The 21,583-nt window shown below is 53.6% G+C and overlaps 1 protein-coding gene across 4 annotated transcripts in view; it reads left to right on the top strand.

The window, feature by feature from the left end:
* The first annotated feature begins 1,597 nt into the window (after positions 1 to 1,597).
* TWIST2 (twist family bHLH transcription factor 2) overlaps positions 1,598 to 21,583 on the top strand; it is a 35,041-nt gene continuing 15,055 nt past the window's right edge. The window contains exons 1-3 of one of the 4 annotated variants that reach the window (XR_004969426.1): positions 1,598 to 2,270; positions 10,306 to 10,472; positions 10,629 to 10,868. Coding sequence is in view for 2 of the 4 variants with exons in the window: in XM_036319924.1 (XP_036175817.1) it covers positions 1,753 to 2,235 (483 nt within the window). In the remaining 2 variants the exon portion in view is untranslated. Of the gene's footprint in view, positions 2,271 to 10,305; positions 10,473 to 10,628; positions 10,869 to 21,583 lie in introns of those variants that run through there. The other 3 variants (XR_004969427.1, XM_036319924.1, XM_036319923.1) reach the window with 3 other exon arrangements.

Consider the following 21,583-nt stretch of genomic DNA (forward strand, 5'->3'; position numbering starts at 1 on the left):
CCCAGGACGGCTGTGTCCCAGCGCCGAAGGGACCGCAGGGGAAAGGCTCCTCTCGCTTTTTGTTCCTGACATTTTTATTTTAGAATTTTAAAGAAAGGGATGTCAGAGAGCTATTTTGTTGCTCTGGATAAACCGGGGAAGGGTTAATCAGGCCGGTGGCCTTGCCGCTGGGCAGGGCGGCTCCAGAGGACCCTTTAGTCACAGGATTTCGAAGCCCGCGGGTCAGGAAGAAACTAGAAGCAATTAGCCCCGCTAGGTAGCCAGGTCTGTGTGAGGGCCTGCTCTTCTCTCGCCGGCTGCTGGGGAAATTTCCCCTGAACAGCCGGCCAGCACAGACCGCCCTCCTCTAGTTTGGCCGAGGCGAGTGCTCTGCAGCCCTGAGTTCAACTTCAATAAAAGGGCCCGGCCCGCCCTTGATCTCGCGGCTTGCCTGACAGCCCTGCTCAGGCCCGGGCCTAATTGAGCCCGGGTCACCTGGGAATAGGTTCAAAGGCATCGAAGCCAGTAAACCACCTCCAGGCCTCGAGCCAGAGCGGCCTGGGGAACAAAGAGCCCCCCCCCCCTCTTCCAACCACTTCAAACGGGCCCGCGCTCGGCGTCCAGATGGCGCAGGGCCGGGGTCCCCGGTGTCGCCCGCGGAGAACGGGCCCTGAGCTCCCGCCGCCCCACGCCTTCCCGCCGGAGGCTGCCTGGGCGCCCAGCGCTGGGGAGGACGCGCAGCTGCCCAGGCGCCCCCTGTTCACTGCACACTGGCGAGGCGAAGGGGGAGCGCAGTGAAGGGGTCCGGCACTGCCGACCTAGGGGCGCCCTCGGCCGCACCCCGCACGGGGCAGGACCGCGCGGGTGGGCGCCGAGGGCGCCAGCGCCTCCGCAGAGGTTCGCTGTGGCGCTGAAGTTTTAAGGCACTTTAGGAGGAGGGTGTGCGAAGGGGTCGGAGCCACGGCTCCCCAACAACTTGGGCTGAGAACCGGTTTCCCCTTCCCGCAAGGCCTGCGCAGCGCGGTCGGCGACTGCAGGGGTCCTCAAGGTGCGTAGGTGAGGAGCCGCATCTCCAATGGCGCCCGAATGTCCCCTCGCCGGAGGCGCCGGGATCCCTGCCCGCGCTGGTCCCCAGCCGCAGGCCGAACGTACAGGCCACCGCGAGTGCCCGCTGCACGCCCAGGGGCAGCCAAGGCGCACACCGGCCCGGCGCCCCCGAGGCTCCCCGCCCAGTCCTCACCTCCTGGGCGCGCATCGAGGGTCAGACTCGCCACCGGTGCCCCTGCGCCCCGGGAGAGATGCCGCCGCCCGGCGGGCCTGATCTCCACGTTAAGGAGCTGACAAAGCCAGGTCGGCTGAGCCCAGGGCGCGGGCAGCCGGAGAGTGGCCAGGGCCCGGGTGGAGGTGCGGGCGGCGCGGCGAAGGCCGGCCTCCGGGGTGCCCGCCGCGGTCAGGGCCGAAGGGGGAGGCAAAACTGAAAGTGCCGCGCCGGGGGGGGCGGGGGCGGTCGGCGAAGGCCCAGAACTTGTCCGGCCCCCGGCCGCGGCGGCCAATCAGCGCGCCGCCTTTGCTCCTGACAACTATTTAGCAACCCAGCCCGGCTAGAGTTTCCAAAAAAGTTAGAATAACTTCCTCTCCCGGAGACCTCGGTTTTGCACAAGCCGGCCTTGAAATCAGAAACTCCGAGAGCGTGTGCTCGGCGACCGCGGGCTTGGCCAGCGGCGCGCGCTCGGCGCCCGGCGCCCCCAGCCCCACGCGCGCTGGGCGGGCGCCATGGAGGAGGGCTCCAGCTCGCCCGTGTCCCCCGTGGACAGCCTGGGCACCAGCGAGGAGGAGCTCGAGCGGCAGCCCAAGCGCTTCGGCCGGAAGCGGCGCTACAGCAAGAAGTCGAGCGAAGATGGCAGCCCGACCCCCGGCAAGCGCGGCAAGAAGGGCAGCCCGAGCGCGCAGTCCTTCGAGGAGCTGCAGAGCCAGCGCATCCTGGCCAACGTGCGCGAGCGCCAGCGCACCCAGTCGCTCAACGAGGCCTTCGCCGCGCTGCGCAAGATCATCCCCACGCTGCCTTCGGACAAGCTCAGCAAGATCCAGACGCTGAAGCTGGCCGCCAGGTACATAGACTTCCTCTACCAGGTCCTGCAGAGCGACGAGATGGACAATAAGATGACCAGCTGCAGCTACGTGGCCCACGAGCGCCTCAGCTACGCCTTCTCCGTGTGGCGCATGGAGGGCGCGTGGTCCATGTCCGCCTCCCACTAGCGCCGCGCCACCCACGTCCGGACCGGCGCGCGAGGGTAGGTGCTGCGCTTGCGATGGGCGCCCTCCACCGCGGGGGGCGGATGGCCTCACCCGCGCATCCCTTCTCGCGGAGGCCGGGCTGGACGCGGAGGCGCGATGGGGAGCACTTTTCCTCCTAGCAGCAGATGGGGGTCGTTTGGGAGGCTCCCACGTCCCAGGGTCGCCCTGGGGCCTTTTACACACTTCCATGCAGGGTGTCAATCAGAGAAGGGCAGACTGGCAGCAGCCGCATTTTCCATTCTTGGTGTCGTGCGGGGTCTGTGGGTGACTTTGGGGGGAGTGCACATCAGAAGAACCGCCTGGGGGGGCGGGCAGGGACAGAGAGGTGGGGGCCCGCTGCCCTTTGGGTCCTTCCTGGTGGTGGCGGTCGTGCAGGGTTGTGGCTTCTCGTTCTTCTTGGGAAGCGAACACCCAGTTCTCCCTGGCAGTCCCGTTCTGCTGTGGGCAGGTCCCGTGGGCGCCGGGGTGCGCACCCTGGGCCCCCAGGTTTGCCTGGAGAGGGCGGGAGGGCACTGCCCAGGGCTGGGGGCTCCGCCGCCAGAGCAGCCCTGGAGTCGGAGGTGGCCTGGCGTCGGGAGTGCAGAGGATGGGCCGAGGCTGATGCGCGCAGGTCGCGGCGCGGTGGCCGGGACTGACCCGCTGCTGGGAACCCGGCTCCCCGCGGGCAGGTGGAGCGGACCTCGGGGCTGGGAGCCTCTGTTCCCGGCCTTGAACCTCGTCAGTCTGGGAGGGGGCTCTGCTCCTGCCGCTTCCCCGCGTCCAGCCTGCGAGGAAGCGCCCGGGGTGCTGGCAGGGAAACAGGTTTGAGGGGAATGAGGGCCGGTGCGGGTCGGTCCCGCAGGAGCAGGTGAAGGGGACGCAGCTGCTGAGAGCCTGGGAGCTGGGCTTCCTCGGGGAGCATGTTCTGGGCCGCACCGGCGCCTTTTCACCAGACACCTTGGAAGTCCCCTCAGACGAGCTCTAATCGCGGAGGCGCCGTCCTTCCAGCAGACTCGGGGCGATGGCTCCCGCGGGCCATGGAGGGTGCAAGATGTATTTGGGGCGGGGGAGGGACGTGTGTTACAAAAATCCTCCCTACTCAGTATGTTTAGTTTCTTGCTCACCTTGCAAGGTTTTCTTATAAAAGTCTCTGCTTCGCACAGAAGGAATTTAGATCACCCAGGAGCGAGCAGCCGCCCACTCTCCCAAACAGATCTATTTCTTTTTTATGTGGTTCCATAATATCTGCAAATGTGTTTGCTGTGCCCACGAAGAGCTGATGTAGCTCAGGTGGACTTTATTTTGTATTTTTTATTTTCATTTCCGTGCCACTGAGAATTCTGAGGAGACAGCCCTCGAAAGTGACGATCGGTTTATAGGTCTGTAACAACGAATTTCAGCGGGGAATAACTTATGGGAAACGGCTCCCATCTTTGTCAAAAGCAGATGGAAAGTGTCTCGATCACATATTTCCCTGGGAAAGAGGGTTTGGATTGGCCGAGGACTGAAATGCTCAGTGGGATAACACATTCATTCTGGGTTTTGCTGCCTAAATTATGAGCGTCCATTAGTCAATTCCATTTACCCTTTAGACCATCCACAGTTTATAGCACAGATGAAATAAGAACAAACAGATGAGGACTGTCATCTTTTAAAAATATACAGACATAGCTTTGTTTAAGGAAAATGCCAGCAGAATTTTCGTTAAGATTTTCCTCCAGAAAATTATTGAAAACAAATAGCAGGAGCTGTACCTCGACGCAGAATTTAGTAGGGTCATTTAAAATTCATTACAAAATAATTGCACTCCTAACACTGACATCGATCGCAATGAAAGATTATATAAAAATAAAAGGCAGTACTTGTAATCAGTAAATGGTAAGAGTTTGGGGGAAAAAATCCTTAAAATGTAACAGATAACACATTGAGCTGGAGAGCAAATGATCCCTATGGGGCCCATTTATTTATGTTTCTATAAAATTGAATCTAATTGACCAGTTCCAATAAACACATTTCTTCAAGCAGATAGATTCCCACCCTGCCCGAGAAACGAGGGTACGGGGGGTTCTTGATGCAGGAATGATCTGGGCACACCTTGTGTTTACTTGCCGGGCATGTGAAGCAAAAACTTTGTATTCTTTTTGCCTTTAACTCATTAGTCTCTTTGGGAATAAATGCAGTCACCATTGGTTTGATTTCCTGAAGATGTTGCTAAATGCCATTTGTTATTTATCTATAACATTTTAAAGAAACACTAGTTACATGTATCACCAAAGAATTTCTAGACCTTTCAGGAAATGGTATGTGATTTTAATATCTAATGTGAGATGTTTTCACATATATATATTTTTAAAAGCTGTGTCTATGTGAACAGCAGCAACGATAAAAACTCTGAATTGCCCCTTGATATAAAGAGAGACACAGGAAGTCGTACGGCTGGTGCTGGTATTTATCCTGACTTTCTTTTTTGGCCTGGCATTTAAAAACACAGACAGACAATGAATCAGGTGTCTTTGGACAATCAGCTGGGTTCATCTAGTGGAAAACTCTCGAAGGAGTTTTCAGTGTTTTCATTAAATACCTGCACTTCAGGAGCAGGGTCCGAGGCGCCTGGTATGGAGGGTGCATGGAGGTGACGATTACTTATTGGACATGGCCTCTTTTGTTCTGTTTTGTGGTTAAAGAAAACATCTTCTCTAAGTTCTGCAAAGTATGGGCAGATTTTTAGTGGGTTACCATACTCAACAAACTAGTTTTTCTCTGAGAACTTGTAGTTACTTTGGAGGGCAGAGTAGGACCCTCTCAGTATCCAGGGTGGGTAAGCCTTTTCCTCTCTCCTGTAGATTCACTTCTTAGAGGTGTGCTAACTGCTATAATTGGATTGCTAGCTGGTCTCAAAAGAAAATGAATTCCTCCTGGAGAACGGAAATGCAGAATTTCAGGAGATCTTTTGATTGGTCAGAGGAAGCAGAATGAAAGACTGAGCTACCTGAATAATATGCGATGTTTCCTTATAAAATACCCATCGGTAAGACCCTCTGTAGGGAGTTGACCTCAGTCATGTGGCTATTGTTCCCTTGAATGTCAGTAGAAAGTCTGGCCATCCATCGGGCCAGAGTAGGGGCTGGAGGGTGGCCGTTTGAGGTCCACTGAAATACAGTACTGTATCGAGCTTTACTAAAAGCTGCATATTTTCAGACAAGTCTTGAGCCTGAAAAAACTGAGTTTTCATCATCCCCACTTCACTGTACTCTGGACAGACGGCACTGACGCCGGATTCCTTTTGCCTGGCGAGAAGCTCGTAAAGTAAACTCTGTGAGCTGAGCACTATAACTCATAGTTTTAGTTTAAAGCTGGGTTTAAAAAACAAATATTTTAATAAGCCAATTTTAAAGGCTGAACTTTTATGACAGTTTTTAAGCTTCGTGTATATATTCATCTATTCTCACTGGTGTCTTTAAAACCATGAATGCACGCTGGAATGTCTGTTTATATTTGTGTCTTTTCATGGGAAAGGATAAATGTGCTGCAAAAGGCAAACCAAAGACAAAGCTCTGCACCAGCAGAGAGTTCACGAATGAGGCAATAAAACTCCACGATGAGATGAACGTGTGACTGTAGCCAAGGAAGAGAAAGCCATAAAGAAGCAATAGCATCTAAGAGATATAGACAGGGGTGCAGTCAAGATGAAATACTGAAAACAGAAACTGCTTAACAAGGTGTTCCACGCGGCCACCTGAGGCTGTGCACGTGATAGGATTGTATGGGAAGGAGCGCGCGCGTGCACACACACACACACACACACACGCGCACGCACGCGCGCGGTGCATGTAAAATTGGAGAAAGTGGAACACGGTCTGGAGATGGTGTAATGTCAGTCCCCTGGTTGTGACATTGTATGGAGTGCTGCAAGGTGTTAGCACCAGAGGAACTAAGTGATGAGGATGACGGGATCTCTCTGTATTATTTCCTACAACTTCATGCGAATCTGTAATCATCTCAAATAAAAAAATTTTAAAAAGTTATTCCACAAGGATTAATTTTTTTCTATATCCAAATGAGCAAGTGACTATACCTTATCTCAGAGTAATAGACTAAAAATATGCTTTGAGAAAATACCCCCTTTTTCCTGATGTCGTTTGTATTATTGCTCTTCTTTTCAGAACATGAGGAATCTCAACACATTTCCCACATATAATTAATTAGGAGTGTTTCTTTGTAATTATTTAAAGAGTAGAATTCCAGAAACCTGAGAAAATTACCAATCAATATTTATTCCTATTCTAATAAAGGATATATTTTTCAAAGAAATGTTAGGAAATACTTACCTGAAACTGGCACATTTGCTTTTAGCTAAGTCTGTATTGACTTACATCACACACACAGACACACACTCTTCTAAAGGCACCGATTCATAAAAATTATTCGCTATGTAGTGTAGACTGTAAAAGTTTAGTGTTCAGAGCCACACACAGTTAGAATGAGGAAAGAGAGAGAGAGAAAGAGAGAGAGAGAGAGAGAGAGAGAGAGAGAGAGAGAGATCAAATCCCTCAATTCAGTCGTGGTTATTTTAAATTAATATTTGTTTGTCCTGGGAACATATTTTGTACTTGGTTCAACCGTAAACCTCTGAATGCAACTTAGTTATATTAAATGTGCCTAATGACATGCTAGTGCTGGAATGAGATGCAGGGACACGTGATGGGAGAGCAGGGTGACTTTCATGCTGAAGTAAACCCAGGCACCGTGGGATTTTTCTCCAGGGATTACTAACGGTTGTCACACTGAAAGGAGACTTGAATCAGAAATGGGAAAAGCCAGCATGCAGCTTTCTTCTGACAGGAGAGACATTTTTAGTGGTTAGTTGAAAATAGAGTCATTTTGAATCAAAACAGTGTTTTATAGGCTTTGAATACCTGTACTCTTTTACCCGCAACTCGGCTGTTTGGAATCACATGCTCCTGTGATGATGGGTAAGGAAGCAATTGGGGGTTCTGAGCGCGCTATCGAGGCTGTTTGGTGTTCCCCCCGTTTCTCATCGGGACACCTCTGTTATCTGACCAGGGAGCGAGTTCGATGACTCGCTTCTCACGACGCCTCCTGTAGAATTGTAATTTTACTTCTCAAGTCCTGAGAGCAATGCCTTCAACATCAGGCACGACCCTCCTTCCTGGAGGTCAGAATTTCTCCATCAATTAAATGAAGGGCAGGGTTGAACCCAGAGAGCTTTCAGTTTTCAAATTCAGTTATTCTGGAAGATATCACTTCCTTTTAGCTCACATTCAGCCTTAAAAAAAAATAGCCATCAGCATCTTTTGGCGGGGGGGGGGGGGGGGGAGCTTGTAAATTCAGTGATGTTGTCTGGCATTGGGTTCGTAGTTCTCACTGTTTAATTCCTTGGCGAGCTCACATTTGTTTTTCTGGCTGTGCAGGTCTGGTGTGTGACTGACGGGAAAGATTTGGGCAAAAACCTTGATTTTCATTAACCCTTTGATGGTGACCAAGCGTCAGACCCCAACTGCATGGCTGAGGTTTGGGGTGTGGTCGCCCCCAGAGCCCTTCCCAAGTGCCCGGCCGAGCAGCTCAGATAGGACACGGAGGGCTGGCCTTTGGCTTGTAGGGGGAGGCGTAGGGAGCCTTACGTTTGTTGTGAATGCTGTTTTTCTGTGCTGTCCAAGTAAAAAGCCCAGAGCCTTTCTGTTAAATTCTCTGGGAGCATGTCTCTCTTCGTAAGGTTCGAGAGTTTTCTGCCTGCCTCAGAGGCAAGTGGGGGCTCCGGGAGAGGCAGCTTGTAAAAGAAACACACTCCCTAAAAGAAAACACGGGCCCGGGTTTACAGCCGGCCGCGGCGGCCGCTGCGGGTTCTTTGTGTGTTCCACTCCGAACGTTCTGTAAGTCACAATGCAAACAGGCAGCGTGTTCCTTCAATCATGAGATCTGGAAACAAATGTCGAGTTGCTCTTTCCTCCCAGGAAGCTCAGTGCTTTCAGTAGCTTTGGTTTGCAGGAGTGCAGAAGGCTCAGAAGTGAAAAGCCTCAGGCTCTGTGTGACTTTCCGGACCTGTGGGTGTGAAGGTGCCTGCCACCTAGTCCTTGCCTCCCCGGACTTTAACTTGGAGGAGCAATAACCAGGCAAGCAGCCTGGCAGGGTTAGCAAGATCTGTACCCTCATTGGGTCACTTTCAGAACACACGTGTAACTTCAAAGTCCTGTTCGTAATGAGATCGCCTCGGTACCACACGTGAAGCACTGGTCGCGCCTTTAGGAAGGAGCGGAGGGAGAAAGTCTCTGTTCACATAACTGGGCTGGACTGATGAACGACCTCTTCACTGGAGTCACGTCCCTGAACTGACATCATCCCAAACTGCGAGCTGCACCATATTGGCTCCTGATGAGGTTTCAGAATGCACCCAGCACCCGCCTCCCCCATTTCATGATACCTGTGAGGAGGAGGGACCTTCAGAGAGAAGGATCTGACCCTTTGTGCACTGTGTCTGTGTGGAGAGCATATCTTCTCCAGCCACCCCTCCCTGCACCCGCTGAGCTCTCGTCTTTTATTATTATTGTTGTTGTTGTTATTGTTAACCAAAGTCCATGTAGAGTTTCGCATTATAGTAAGTAATAAAGAATGAACACAAAGCCCCGCATCCGACCGCAGCACCGTCACACAGGGAGTAACGCCGTCGGGATTCTCCGAGCTCAGGGTTTCCGGGCAGCTCAGGAATAGGTGCACCCCCACATGTGTGCTTGGTGAATCCTTAGTTACTGTTTTCTAAGAAAATCATTCCATTGATACTAGAACAGAAGTGCCCCAAGGGTATTTGCCCTAGGAGACCCGGTGTGTTGTTTGTGATGATTTCTCTTGTGCAAAATGACCTGCTCTGATCACCCACCCCCTCGTGGCTCGTGTGGGGGCTCTGGGTGTGTCCCGGTCCCTCTGGTGTAATTGTGTAACAAAGAGTCGCCCAGTGAGGTCTTTTAAGGACAAAATTAACTTAAGGCTGTTTTGCTGGGTGTTAAGTTATTGCCAATTCCAAAATTCTCTCTTAAACTATTTTTTGAAGGTAGAGATTTTATTTTAATTAAACAATAATCAAAAGCCATGGACTATGATGCATTTACCTGCTCGTTTCAACTATGGCTATTATGTTATATCCGTCTTTGTTTTACTGCATTCCACAAATGAACAATTTCATAGAATTTCATTGTCAATCAATTTAATCTCCTTGTGTGTCTCCGGTGACTCTATTAACCCATCATTTACAATTTATAACATGAAAAAGGCAAGTGTCTCAGGAAGGACAAAGTAAAAGAGACAACGAGGATGTGGACAGGAAAAGGGATGTGCGGAGAACTTCACAAGGAGTGGGCAGTTGGGGGACCCAGGCTGTGGGCAGCCTGTCCCTCCCGCTGCTGCTTGTTACAGAGATGGCCTCTCCCTCGGGTCCCTCAGACACCTGGAGGACAGAGGCTTACCCGGACAAGCGCCCTGCCTGCCTTCCCAGAAAAATGACACTTTGTGAAAATTCCAACAGGCCACCTCGTTGCTGCCGGGAGGTCACCTGGGCCATGGTGACTTCACAAGGACCCACAGTGCCCTCGCCTCTCATTTCTTCCCAGGCATGAAAGTTGCCCTGCAAGGGGCATACAAGAAGGCCCAGAGGTGCCCCTGCCGGCCTGCCACGGTCACCAGGTGCTTCAGGTGCCAGAGATGGCAGAGCCTGAGAGCAGGTGGTCAGGGTGGTGGGGACTGTAGGAGAAGGGTGCTGGGCTATGGGCTGCTCAGTGCACCTGAGTTGCCTGGAGGCACCTCCGATGTCCGTGGAGGGGAGCGGGAGGGAAGACTGCGTGCTCCACCGCCCTCACACTTCCTGGACCTCCGCGGGGCCGGCCTTGGAGCTGCTCGTGGATCCGCCCTCAGGTCTGAGCGTGAGCCCAGCGCGCCTCAGCATTTGCCAAGGTTAATGAAAGGAAGTGATAACTCAGCATTTATTTCCTCCTCCTGGATTTCGTAGCTGTAGACCTCACCCTACGTCAAATTCCTCTTTCAAAGCTTTGGCTCCCCTGAAGACAACCGGCCTCCAGGAGAAGATCAGCCCGCCCACCGTGGGGTCTGCAGGGGAAACAGATGAGCCTGGCTCTGCGGACAGCCAGAGACCACGTGGTCCATCCTGGAAAGCAACCTCCTGCTTGAACGGTGATAACATGCTACTTCCGCAGGTGACAGACCTGTTCTCCGCGTGTTCCTGGGAAGCGTGTCCCTGTGGGGAGCCTGCGAACCAAGCTCTCTGTCCATCAGCTTGGGGTGCACGTTGTTTGAAAGTTACAGCAACTACAGTTTAATGCTAATTACACAATTTCACTTTTTCTAACCAGAAAGAAGGAGAGGGAAAGTGAGGAGCACAGTTGGATGCTGGCGGCAGTGCGGGCTCCGGGGCGCCCTCTGTGCTCGCTGCTGCTCCACCCTCCACACCGAGAAACAGTCGTCCACGGAGGCAGAGCGCTCGCACGTGTGAGGATGTGCGGTGGATGTGACTCCCCACAAGGGATTTTGCAACTTATTGAAGTCATTGTTTCCAGAATAAACTATGTGTCATTCTTTCCCTTAGTAATGAGCATCTGTGTGATGGAGCATTTGTCTATTTTGAGAAATTTTAATTAGACAGAAGCCAAAGGCTGCTGCCTTGGTAGGAGCAGGCCAGAGTCCCCAGTTAGTCTGCTGGGCAGAACCCGTTGTCTTGTGTCCCGGGCATCCGTTCTCTGAAGCAAGGCTCCATTGACGTGGGCCATGGCGTGGACAGCACTTTCTGCCTCTCAGTCCTTTAATTCTGTGCGGCCTTAGCAAAGCAAAGCCTCCCGGTTTAGCGACTGATCTCTAAAATGAGGCATGAGTTCCTGATAGCCCTCCAGTCAGGAAAATCCTCAGCACGGAAGGCAGGGCCGCTCCAAGCGATGGCCTGTTACTCCACCAGAAGAAGGCCGACGCTCATTCAAGGAGGAACCTTGAAGTCATTGCGCTAAGTGGAGGAAGTCAGACACAGAAACCAAATAGTGTATGATTGCATTGAAATGAAAAGCCCAGAACAGGCAAAAGTGAACTGGTGGTCGCCAGGGACTGGGGCTGGGGGCAGGGCGTGGGATGGGGAGGGGGACATGACTGCTTAACCGACGTGGGATTTCTGCTTGGGGCTGTAAGAAGGCTCTGGAACTAGGTAGGGATGGTGTTTGCACAACAGTGAGACTTAATTCCACTGACTTGTGCACTTTAAAACGGTTGAAATGATAAATTATATATTTGGGTATTTTACCACCAAAAAAAATCCTATGACTCAGCCCAGGGGCCTCTCTGGTAACCGTAGGAGGTATCATAAGCCTTCAACTTTTCTCCACTTTCCACAGATGTTATCCAGTTTATCCACATGATTCAATGCTTATCAGATGATTCTCATTTCGTCTAGTTGTGTCTGAGTAAAAGCATTTCCTTTCGAAATCTATTTCCTAATGTGCTCATTAAAAAGCAAGTTCCCCAGGCGACTCGGGTAACACGCGGCTTCTGCTCCCTGGTGACCCTAGGGGGCCTGTCCATGGCGCCTCTGGAAGCCTCTCTCGGGACTGAGTTCTCACACTTCGGGGGTCGGGGCCAGGAGGGAGTGGCCCCAGCGTTCTGCATCTCTGCATCTGGTGGGGGTGGTCCAGGAGAGATCACGGCCAGCAGTTTGCTCCCCAGAGCCAGACCGTCCAGGCAGGTTCCAGGCGCAGAGATCCCCCAGGGCGGCGGCCGCCACCAGGGGTGATTCCTGGAAAGTGGGGCTCTGGCTCGGGGCTCTCTCCAGTCCTGCTCTGCTGAGGGCTGGGAATGGGGCCACCCAGTGAGTGTGTTGTGGGTGCTGCCCCAGAGGGAGGTGAGGGTGACACAAAACCATGGCGGGAACTGCTGTGACATTTATTACTGTCACTTCCCCGCCGCTGGATCCTAGAGCTGGCCTTCCAACGTGTAGCAAGCCAAGTCAAAGAAAAAGAATTCCCACCACATTAAAATCGTAAACTTCTAAATACCAAAAAAGAGCCTGATAATCAGAATTTTACATGAACCAGGAAGTATTTACGATGTTTTACAGGGGACCAGTACTGTAACTAGACAGAGTCCTTCAAAATTCAAAAGAAAACGGGCAGTTGCACTGCAGAAAATATGAACTTACAAAAGAAGACATTCATTTGGCCAGTGAATATATAAAAAGTGTTGAACTTCAACAACAGCCAAGAAATTGAAAATAAAACAGGACGATATTATGTTTTATTAAATTGGAAAAAGTATAAAGATGAACCCCAGGATTGAGGAAGGTGTGTCAGGCTGTCCTGCCCTTGGCAGTGAGCAGATGGATTATAAAGTCTTTCTTAGAGATTCTGAGAGATAAGAAAAGATTTTAAAACAGGAAACACCCTTTGAGGGTGCATTCCACGCCTTAGGGCAGTGGTTCTCAACCTTCTGGCCCTTTAAATACGGTTCCTCATGTTGTGACCCAACCATAAAATTATTTTCGTTGCTACTTCATAACTGTAATGTTGCTACTGTTATGAATTGTAATGTAAATATCTGATATGCAGGATGGTCTTAGGCGACCCCTGTGAAAGGGTTGTTCGACCGCCAAAGGGGTCGCGACCCACAGGTTGAGAACCGTTGCCTTAAGGACTATCAAGTGAATAATGGCTAATATTACTGACATGTCCTGGGAAGTTGCTAGAATAAATTGTGGTTTATCCAGATGCGGGAACACGATGCAGTCAGCAAATTTTGTATCGTAAACAAATATTTAATAACATGAAGGGGAAGGTTACGTGGGGGGCAGATCACACGGTCTCAGGTTGAAAATTCCAAGTGTGTGCTCACATGCTGTGTTTATCTCAGAGAGGTGAGAGGGAAGTCTCCGGGTCAGCGATTTTCATCCTTCTTCATCTCATGGCACACAAACTGATTACTAAATTCTGCGACACACCAAGAAATACATTTTTTGCTGATCCGATAAAAAAAAAAAAAGGTATACTTTGATTCATTCACACTGACAGCTACTGTTGTATGGGCTGTTGTCATTGTTTTAATTGACAACCGAAGGGAAAGGAAGTCCGTGTCCCTGACTAAAGAGGCAGGTACTGCCGTCTTAAACATCCTTGCAGCTCCCTGGCTGAAAATCGCTGCTCTGGACCAAAATGTCAAGGGAAGACCTTCCTTTCCTTCATACTGGTCTTATTGCTTTTCTTTCTTTTCTAAATTTTCTGCAAATGCCTGGCATGACTTTTGAAATTTGAGAAAAGAAACCAGTGCTTTTTAAAGAAAGAGTGGGAGTCACATCCCAGCCATCCCTTCCTCTGCACTGTGGCTCCCTCTGCCCCCAAACCTCCCCAACCCTAGTCCCTCCCAGTACAGCAGTGAGTGCTTTTGCCTCTCCCACCCCCACCTCACCCCCACCCCCACCTCAGAGAAATGCCTTCCTGGGACCCTTTCTCCGGCGTGAGGCCTTTCGTTCCGAAGTCATACAAGAACGCGCCTCACAAAACGCAGTGTGTGTCTTCTGCACCCGCAGTGAAGCCCCTGCCGCACTTACCTGCCACGCCTCAGACGTCAGGGCAGTTCACTGTGTTCTTCCGGAATGTGGCACCGCGGAAGCCTGGCTCCCTGGGGACCCTCGGGCTGGCCTCTGCACACGGCCTTGGTTACGGGGCTTAGCTCATCTTCCTCCCACGCGCTCGCCCCACCCTCCGTTCCTGCGTCCTCATTTGTCTTTATTTCCTTGTTCTTCTCCATGTATTCGGGGTTACATATTCTTCAGTGTGAACCATTTCCCATCGGTGGAAGCACAGTGAACTCACTAACTCTTCCTCTACCGCTCCTCCCAGGGCAGGAGACCAGGAGGGCCGGAGGGCAGGAAGACCCCTCCCAGCCTTGGGAGGTATTCATACTCACCAGTCACTGGGAACAAATGAAAACCCCTGCTTCCTGGCTCTGGTCTCCCGGGATGAACAGGGGTGGGGGGAGTAAGGGGGGAGGAGGGGTTCAGGGCTGAAGGTGGAGATGCCCCCTCCTCACCCTGCAGTCAGGGTTTCCAGAACCTAGCCCCTCCCCTCCCATAACGACTGAATCACACCTGCACCCGGGGACCCACCATCCTGTGTCCCCAGGCAGAGCCCAGGCTCCGCGTCTCACTTCTCAGATTCTCAGGCGTATGATTTCCACTGGGCCTGCCTTCTTTCACACCCTGGCTGCACTTGATGTGTTCTCCTGGCACATTCTGGGACGATGCTGGCCTGATGACCAGTCCTTTCAAGAGAGAGGACTGAGATGTTTGCCAGGTTCCATCAGGGCCGGGAAGCGGCCGAGGTTTCCAGGCGGGAAGGCCTGGGCCCGCACCTTCCCCGGCACCGAGCTGAGCATTCATCCTCCGTCCCGGCCACAGCTGCCTTTTGCTGCAGAGACAGCAACCATGAGGTGAAGGCCGGGTTAGTCCCCGAGTGGGCCTCCGGCATGATTCAGCCCGGGGAGCACAGTGACTCAGAGCCATGGCTTTTGTCTTCTGGCTGCAAACAAACAGAGCAGAGAGGCTTTCATGGGACGCCAGGACTCCTGGTGGAGGCAGCTCCCAGCTCCTGGGGGCCAGCCTGGGCGCAGGCGGTCAGGACCGACTGGATCAAGACCAGGTGGGACCAGGGCAGAGAGGCTGGTGCCCGCTGGGCAGAGCAGGGCCGAGAGGTTGGGGTGGGGGGACAGACCTTGGCCGCTCTGCAGAGATGTTGGGCCAGGGTCGACCCTGCCCCAAGGTCCACGCTGCTCCGGGGTTCACCTGCCCTGGGCGTACCTGACCTGGGTGCACCTGACCTGGGCGTACCTGACCTGGGTTCACCTGCCCTGGATGCACCTGACCTGGGCGTACCTGACCTGGGTTCACCTGCCCTGGGTGCACCTGACCTGGGCGTACCTGACCTGGGTTCACCTGCCCTGGGTGCACCTGACCTGGGCGTACCTGACCTGGGTTCACCTGCCCTGGGTGCACCTGACCTGGGTGCACCTTTCCTGGGTTCACCTTCCCTGGGTGCACCTGTTCTGGGTGCTGCCCTGGGTGCACCTGCCCTGAGCCCACCTGGTTTGGGTCCACCTTCCCAAGACCCACCTGCCCTGGGTGCACATGTTCTGGGTCCACCTGCCTTGGGCCCGCCTGCCCTGGGCCCACCTACCCTGGGTCCACCTGCCCTGGGTGCACCTGCCCGGGACCCACCTGTCCGGGACCCACCTGCCTTGGGTGCACCTGCCCTGCGTCCACCTGCTTGGCCTTCATTGGTACATGCAGAGCACTGTTCCACATCCTGAAAGCCACACCCTCAGGATGTACCTGTCAGGTACAACCCCATAAGCAGTCTCCCTTCTCTGAGCTCCTGCTCTCTAAAGAAGGGGGTCCTTGGCGGTCCCCCTCTTCAAGACCCTCCTCAAGGTCCACAGTGCAAGGCGTGTGGCAGGGCTGGGCCTGGGGATCCATGGAAGGGGATGGGCTCTGACAGGCCGCAGGGAAGCTGAGGTGAGAGCAGGGTCAGGTGGCTGGGTGGGCGGCCACCCCCGCCGGGCCTGGCTGTGAAGTGGTGTGAGGACCTCCTCCCTCCCCTCCAAAGGGCAAAGAGCAGAGAAAGAGTGGCAGAGCCACCCTGCCCGGGAGAGCACGGGAACAAAGACGAGTGAAGATGCCGCGTGCTGACCGCTGAGCTGGACGCCACCCTTCCCTAGCCCAGCATTTGGCAGAGAGAGTTATTTTAATCCTGAAAAGGGCCCCAGGAGGGGCTCATTGTCCCATTTCCCAGATGGGGAAACTGAGGGGCTGAGGTAGCTCAGCTTAGGGGTCTAGCTAACAGTGGCAGAGCCAGGGATTGAACCCAGGCTGTCTGTGCCTTAAGCAGATTGTCCAAGAAATAAGATTGCCCTCTGACAGAGGGGCCCAGCTACTGCTGTGGGACCTGTCGCTACCCTGGAGATCTCCTTCTCAGGGCGTTAGTGATCCCCACACTCACAGGGCATCGCCCTGGGGAGGAGCGAGAGGCGGGCCTGGGTCCTGGCTAGGCACCTGGGCGTGTCCTACGCCCCGGCCCACTACTTGCAGATGGCCCAGCCGGTGCACCCCTCCACCCCACACATCTGGGCATTTCTGTGTCGTCAGGATTCAGCAAGGCAGGCCAGACACAGCTTAGCCACGCAGGAGCCCCGGGCCCTGAAACGGCCGGGGCACCTCCTGACCACCCACACACCACAGATTACGCCTTTGAATTTAGAGGGCCCCGGGGACGAGATGAACCTTGGGTTGTGCAGCATTTAGAGTCTGCTGGTTTGGAGCTGCCTTCCTGCTGTGGTATCAGGAATGCATTCCTCCTCACCCACAGACCCCTCACTCCCTCGAAACGTGTGCTGAAAGTAACAAGCAGACTTAATGCTCTCGATCCATACGGAGCACGCCCCCCACCCCCACGCCAGTGAGTGAGCAAACTCGAATCCCGAGGATGGGCCGTCTCCCATCACCCCACAGTGCCCGGCGGGACAGAAGGGGCCCTGCTCACAGCCAGGCACCTGTGCAGGGCCGCAGGAGGACCCTGTGTCCCTCACTACAGACAGAACTTATGCTGTGTCTGTGATACCAACGCAGGCTTTCTCCCGGGACGGGACGAAGTGCCTGTGATGTACAATCCCCTGGATGCCCTCTGGGGACACTCCTGGCGACTTGGGGATCCTGGGTTTGCTGAGAGCAGAGTCAGCCTCATCTTATAGGACCTGTTCCATCCTAGAAGCCAGTGGTAGTTTGCAGAAAGGAAGCTATGAAATTGGAAGAATACACCGGAGTTGCTCTCTGCCAGAGAGGGAGGTGGGGGGGAGGGGGGAGAGGGAGAGGGAGAGAGAGACTGGCCATAGTAGCCCCTAGCAGGGGGCAGAGATACATAGGCATCAGGGCAGGGTGTGTGTGTTTTGGGGAATGAAATGCTGTGCACTGTGTGATGTTATCTCCTCTGCCACACACACACACACACACACACACACACACTCCCCAAACACCCATTTCTCATCAGGCTGTATGTGGTGGCTTTGGGAGTGGGGGCAGCGCCTGGGAGCATGGCCAACCTGACCCTGGATCTGCAGTCATCGTTACTCCATCGCGCCATCACTCGGCTGGCCCTTGGGAGACAAAAGGTGCCATTTCTGGGGCGGGCAGCAGAGCAGCCTGGTTGTGACTGTCTGTGAGACAGCGTGTTCTGAGCTTGGTGATTCGGCACATGCCTGACAATTTAGGTTGTTTCCCGCAGGAGGAGGAGGCCAGAAAGACATGGGTGTGTGCAAAGCTCACTGAAAAAGCGAGCAGCGTGGCCTGGTTTACACAGATCGGGGAAGCATTTCAAGGGAGGCGAGGACGGCTCTTCAAGAGGGATTTTACAAGAAGCCCTGGCGCAGGCCACCGCTGCTTACTGTGGAGATGGCCTTCTGCTCGGAGAGAACCGTCTGTCTGGGCTCTTACACAGGCACCAACGGCAAACGCACACAAATGGGGCTGCAGCCGCCTTAGGACGCCTGTGCATCAAAGAACACGGTGCACAGAGCGGAAAGGCAACCTACTGACGGGGAGGGAATATTTGAAAATCATGTGGCTGAGGTGGGGTTCGTACCCAGGAAATAGAAAGAACGTCTGCACTTAACAAAACCCCAAATAATCGATTCACAAATGGGCAAAGGACATGAGTAGACATTTCTCCAAAGATGACCTACAGATGGCCAACACGTGCGTGAAAAGGTGCTCAGCATCCCTGATCATCGGAGAAATGCAGATCAGAATGGCGGTGAGAGGGCACCGCACACCTGGCAGGATGACCGCTGCCACAAGACAGAACACAGGTGTGAGGAGGGTGCAGAGAAACGAGCCCTGTGCGCTGCAGGCGGGAATGTACGTGGCGTAGCCGCGGGGGGTGGGGTGGGGATGTGTGGTGTGTGTGTGGGGAGAACAGTATGGCGATCCCTCCAAAACTTAACAGTGGAATTACCATGTGATCTAGCAATCCCACTTCGGGGTATAAACCAAAAAGAACTGAACCCAGAGTCTTTGGAGAGGTATTTGTGCACCATGTTCATAGCGGCATCACTGACATCAGCCCAGAGGGGAAAGCAACCTCACTGACCATTGAAGGTCTGATGGATACATGGTGGTCCATTCACACAATGGAATAGTACTGAGCCTTGAAAAGGGAGGAAATTCTGACACAGACTGCAGTATGGATGCCCCCGAGGACATCACGCTGAGTGAAACAAGCCAGACACCAAAGGACAAATACTACATGATTCATTCACACCGGATGAATCACTTACAGGCGGTCCCTAGGGAAGTCAGATTCATAGAGACAGAGGCTGGGTCAGGGAGAATGGGGAGTTGCACAGATGTTTTGTTTGCAAAATGAAAAGCGTTCTGGCGATTGATCCCCAACATGGTGATTATTAACACGGTAGAACTGCAGCCTTAGCAATGGCGAGGATGGCAAATTTTGTGCTGTGTGTTTCTTACCATTTAAAAAATGTTAGGGGTGTTCTGACGCCTCCTGAACCAGAGGTCTGTATTAACTGAAAGAGGAACCAGTTGGGCAGCGGGTCCCCACCACGGGTCCTGCCTGCCCCAAGCTAGTGGTATTGCATCCTCCTGAAGGTCCCTCCCTAGGGTCCTGGGTCAGTTCTGACAGTTCAGGGCGAACTTTGGGGCCCTCAAACTTGGAGGCTGGCCCAGGCACGGGCCATTCTGGTGCTCATTTGACCCTGACCCCAAGGGGGTGGGAGTCCTCTCTGCCGTGATGGATTTGTGCGCAGCCCTGAGTGTGTCGGGTCCCAGCACCTGCTGATTGGATGCGATGCTCACACACTTCAAAGAGCAGGCTGAGGCTGAGCCCTGGAGCCCTTTGTGTTTGTCTGTATGTAGATTTCACAACTTTTTGGCCGGTCCTATGCAGCCTTCTTTTCTAAGAATTGGGTTAAAGGCCCATCAATCTGATACAGATAGGTGTCTTCAAGGTCATTCAGACAGAAGGCCTCAGGACTGTGAATTTTGTTTTCGGAGCTGAGTTACGAAGCAGCACTTGCCTGGGGGAGGGTGTCCTAGCAGGGAGGCAGGCACACGGTAGAGGCCAGGCCCTTTTGGCACCCAGGCAGCTTGCTGGACAGATCCCATGCTGCACACGGACATTGGGGAGGTCTTAGATGTACGGCCCGCAGCCCACGCCCGGGGGGTTAGAGTAGCTGGTGCTGTGCATGCGCTGGAAGCCTGGCTTGTCCTCCTAGTCGGCTGCCCTGTCCCCAAACCCTTGCTGGGAATGAGGATGCCGTGTGTATGGGCTCAAAATTGCTGGAAACCCAAACTTGCTGATCCACATTTCTTCATGGGAAAGTCACGATTCACTCGTGTTCTACATCGAGTTGAGATGAGGTCCGTGTCTTGGAGACGTTAGGGACTGGTCCGGGAGGCTCCGGGCCGAGGCAGGATGGCGATGGGTGGGTCATCTTCTCAAATTAGGAGGCCCCGAGGCCAGTAACCCAGGGGTTTAGCAGCTACCATTTTTCCAGGAAAATGCAGCGCCTTGGGGAACACAACTGCCCAGACTCTTTCATTAAAATCTGTGTGTTACTAGGTCCAGAAAATGGAAACCTGCTTTGCTTGAAAGTCTGGACTCTCCTGCTGTTTACCTTAATTGCACATGCAGGAGGCCTCTTCAGTCTCATGTTATGGGGCTTCAAGGTCCAATGTAGTCATTCGATACTCCTCTTCTGCAAAGGAACGGGGGACTGTCAGGGGGCAGGCCCAGGGGCTTCCACAGGGAAGGCTGAGCTTCCGCGATGGTGTGTGTGGTTAGCCAGGGGTGGGCAAACTTTTTGACTCAAGGGCCACAATGGGTTCTTAAACTGGACCGGAGGGCCGGAACGAAAGCATGGATGGAGTGTTTGTGTGAAAGTAAACATCATTACATAAAAGGGTACAGTCTTTTTTTTTTTTTTTTAGTTTTATTCATTTCAAACGGGCCGGATCTGGCCCACGGGCCGTAGTTTGCCCACGGCTGGGTTAGACCGTAGCCCACGGGCTTCTTCCCTTCTCCGTGCCAGTCCCCACCAACCCCTGCCCCAGGCCATTTCCCACAGCCAGGGCATTTGTCTAAGGACCAAAACTTGGCCCTTCGGTCCTCTCCCGCAGAACCTACAGAGGCTCCTCTCCCGATGAGGCTGAGGTGAGCATCCTTTAAATGCCCCTGAGCATTGTTTAAATACCCTCAGGTGGGAGGGTTGCTTGCCCTGGGCTCCCCATAGCACCCAGTTCAAGTGAGCCTGCAGGAGTGGGAGTCTGTGTCTCTCTCCCCCACACACTGGACCCCTCTCTGTGGAGCACCTGTCCTCACCTGTCCTCGCCTGTCCTCGCCTGTGGAAAACCTTCTGGAACACAAGAAGGAACTGAAGTGAAGGCAGGATGGCAGCGTGGATCCCCTCGAATGGATTTGTTGCCTCTAACTACCGGAAGGCTCAGGAAACCATGCAGAACATGTGAACCACATCAGTGGCTTCCCCCCTCGCAAATGCGTTCAGGCCTTGGTCCAACCCTGGTCCGGATGGGACATCTGGAGACCGTCAGTGTCTCAGGCTGCAGGGGACCGAGCTCTGCCTCTGCTCTGGGTGGGACATGGTGAACACTTGGCCCCTGGTAGAGCCCTGAGGACAGATGAGAGGGAAGGACCAGCTGCAGGTCTTAGCAAAGATAGGAAGGCCACTTCCAAGACTCCCTGACAGTGCCACCCACTGTAATAGACCCCTTTCTAGGCCTCCAGCGGCCTCCTCCGCGGGGAGCATTGATTTACCCAAAGAGCAAAGAAGAGAATATTAAGCCTCTGATGTGGCCAAGGATTCTAATGGAGGTGCATCCCGTTGCTGTCTTTCCCGCATGGTTGGTGCTTGTCTGTCAGGAAACCGCAGAACCGCGCAGCACCTGGAAGCAGGGGGTGGTGGGCTTGCAGTGCGCTGGACGCTCACAAACACACGGGCGCCAGGGAAATGCCGTGAACTTCGGCCCCCTGACCCGGGTTACTGGAAGGCCATCAGTCAGGTCAGACAAATTCCCCCGGTGTTGGTGTCAGTCACTCGGTCCAATTTCTGGGGGCCACAGATTTCTCCCCTGCCCCCAAGTACCAAAGAATAAATAAATAAATAGATGGAAGGGTTAGCTCCAGAGCCTTGGCAGAGACCCCAGGGATCATGCAGCTCTGTCCTGAGCGAGTGTTTACTTCAGGAGATTCTGATG

The sequence above is a fragment of the Myotis myotis genome, unplaced genomic scaffold (genome assembly GCF_014108235.1).
Source record: "Myotis myotis isolate mMyoMyo1 unplaced genomic scaffold, mMyoMyo1.p scaffold_m19_p_8, whole genome shotgun sequence".
Classification (NCBI taxonomy): domain Eukaryota; kingdom Metazoa; phylum Chordata; class Mammalia; order Chiroptera; family Vespertilionidae; genus Myotis; species Myotis myotis.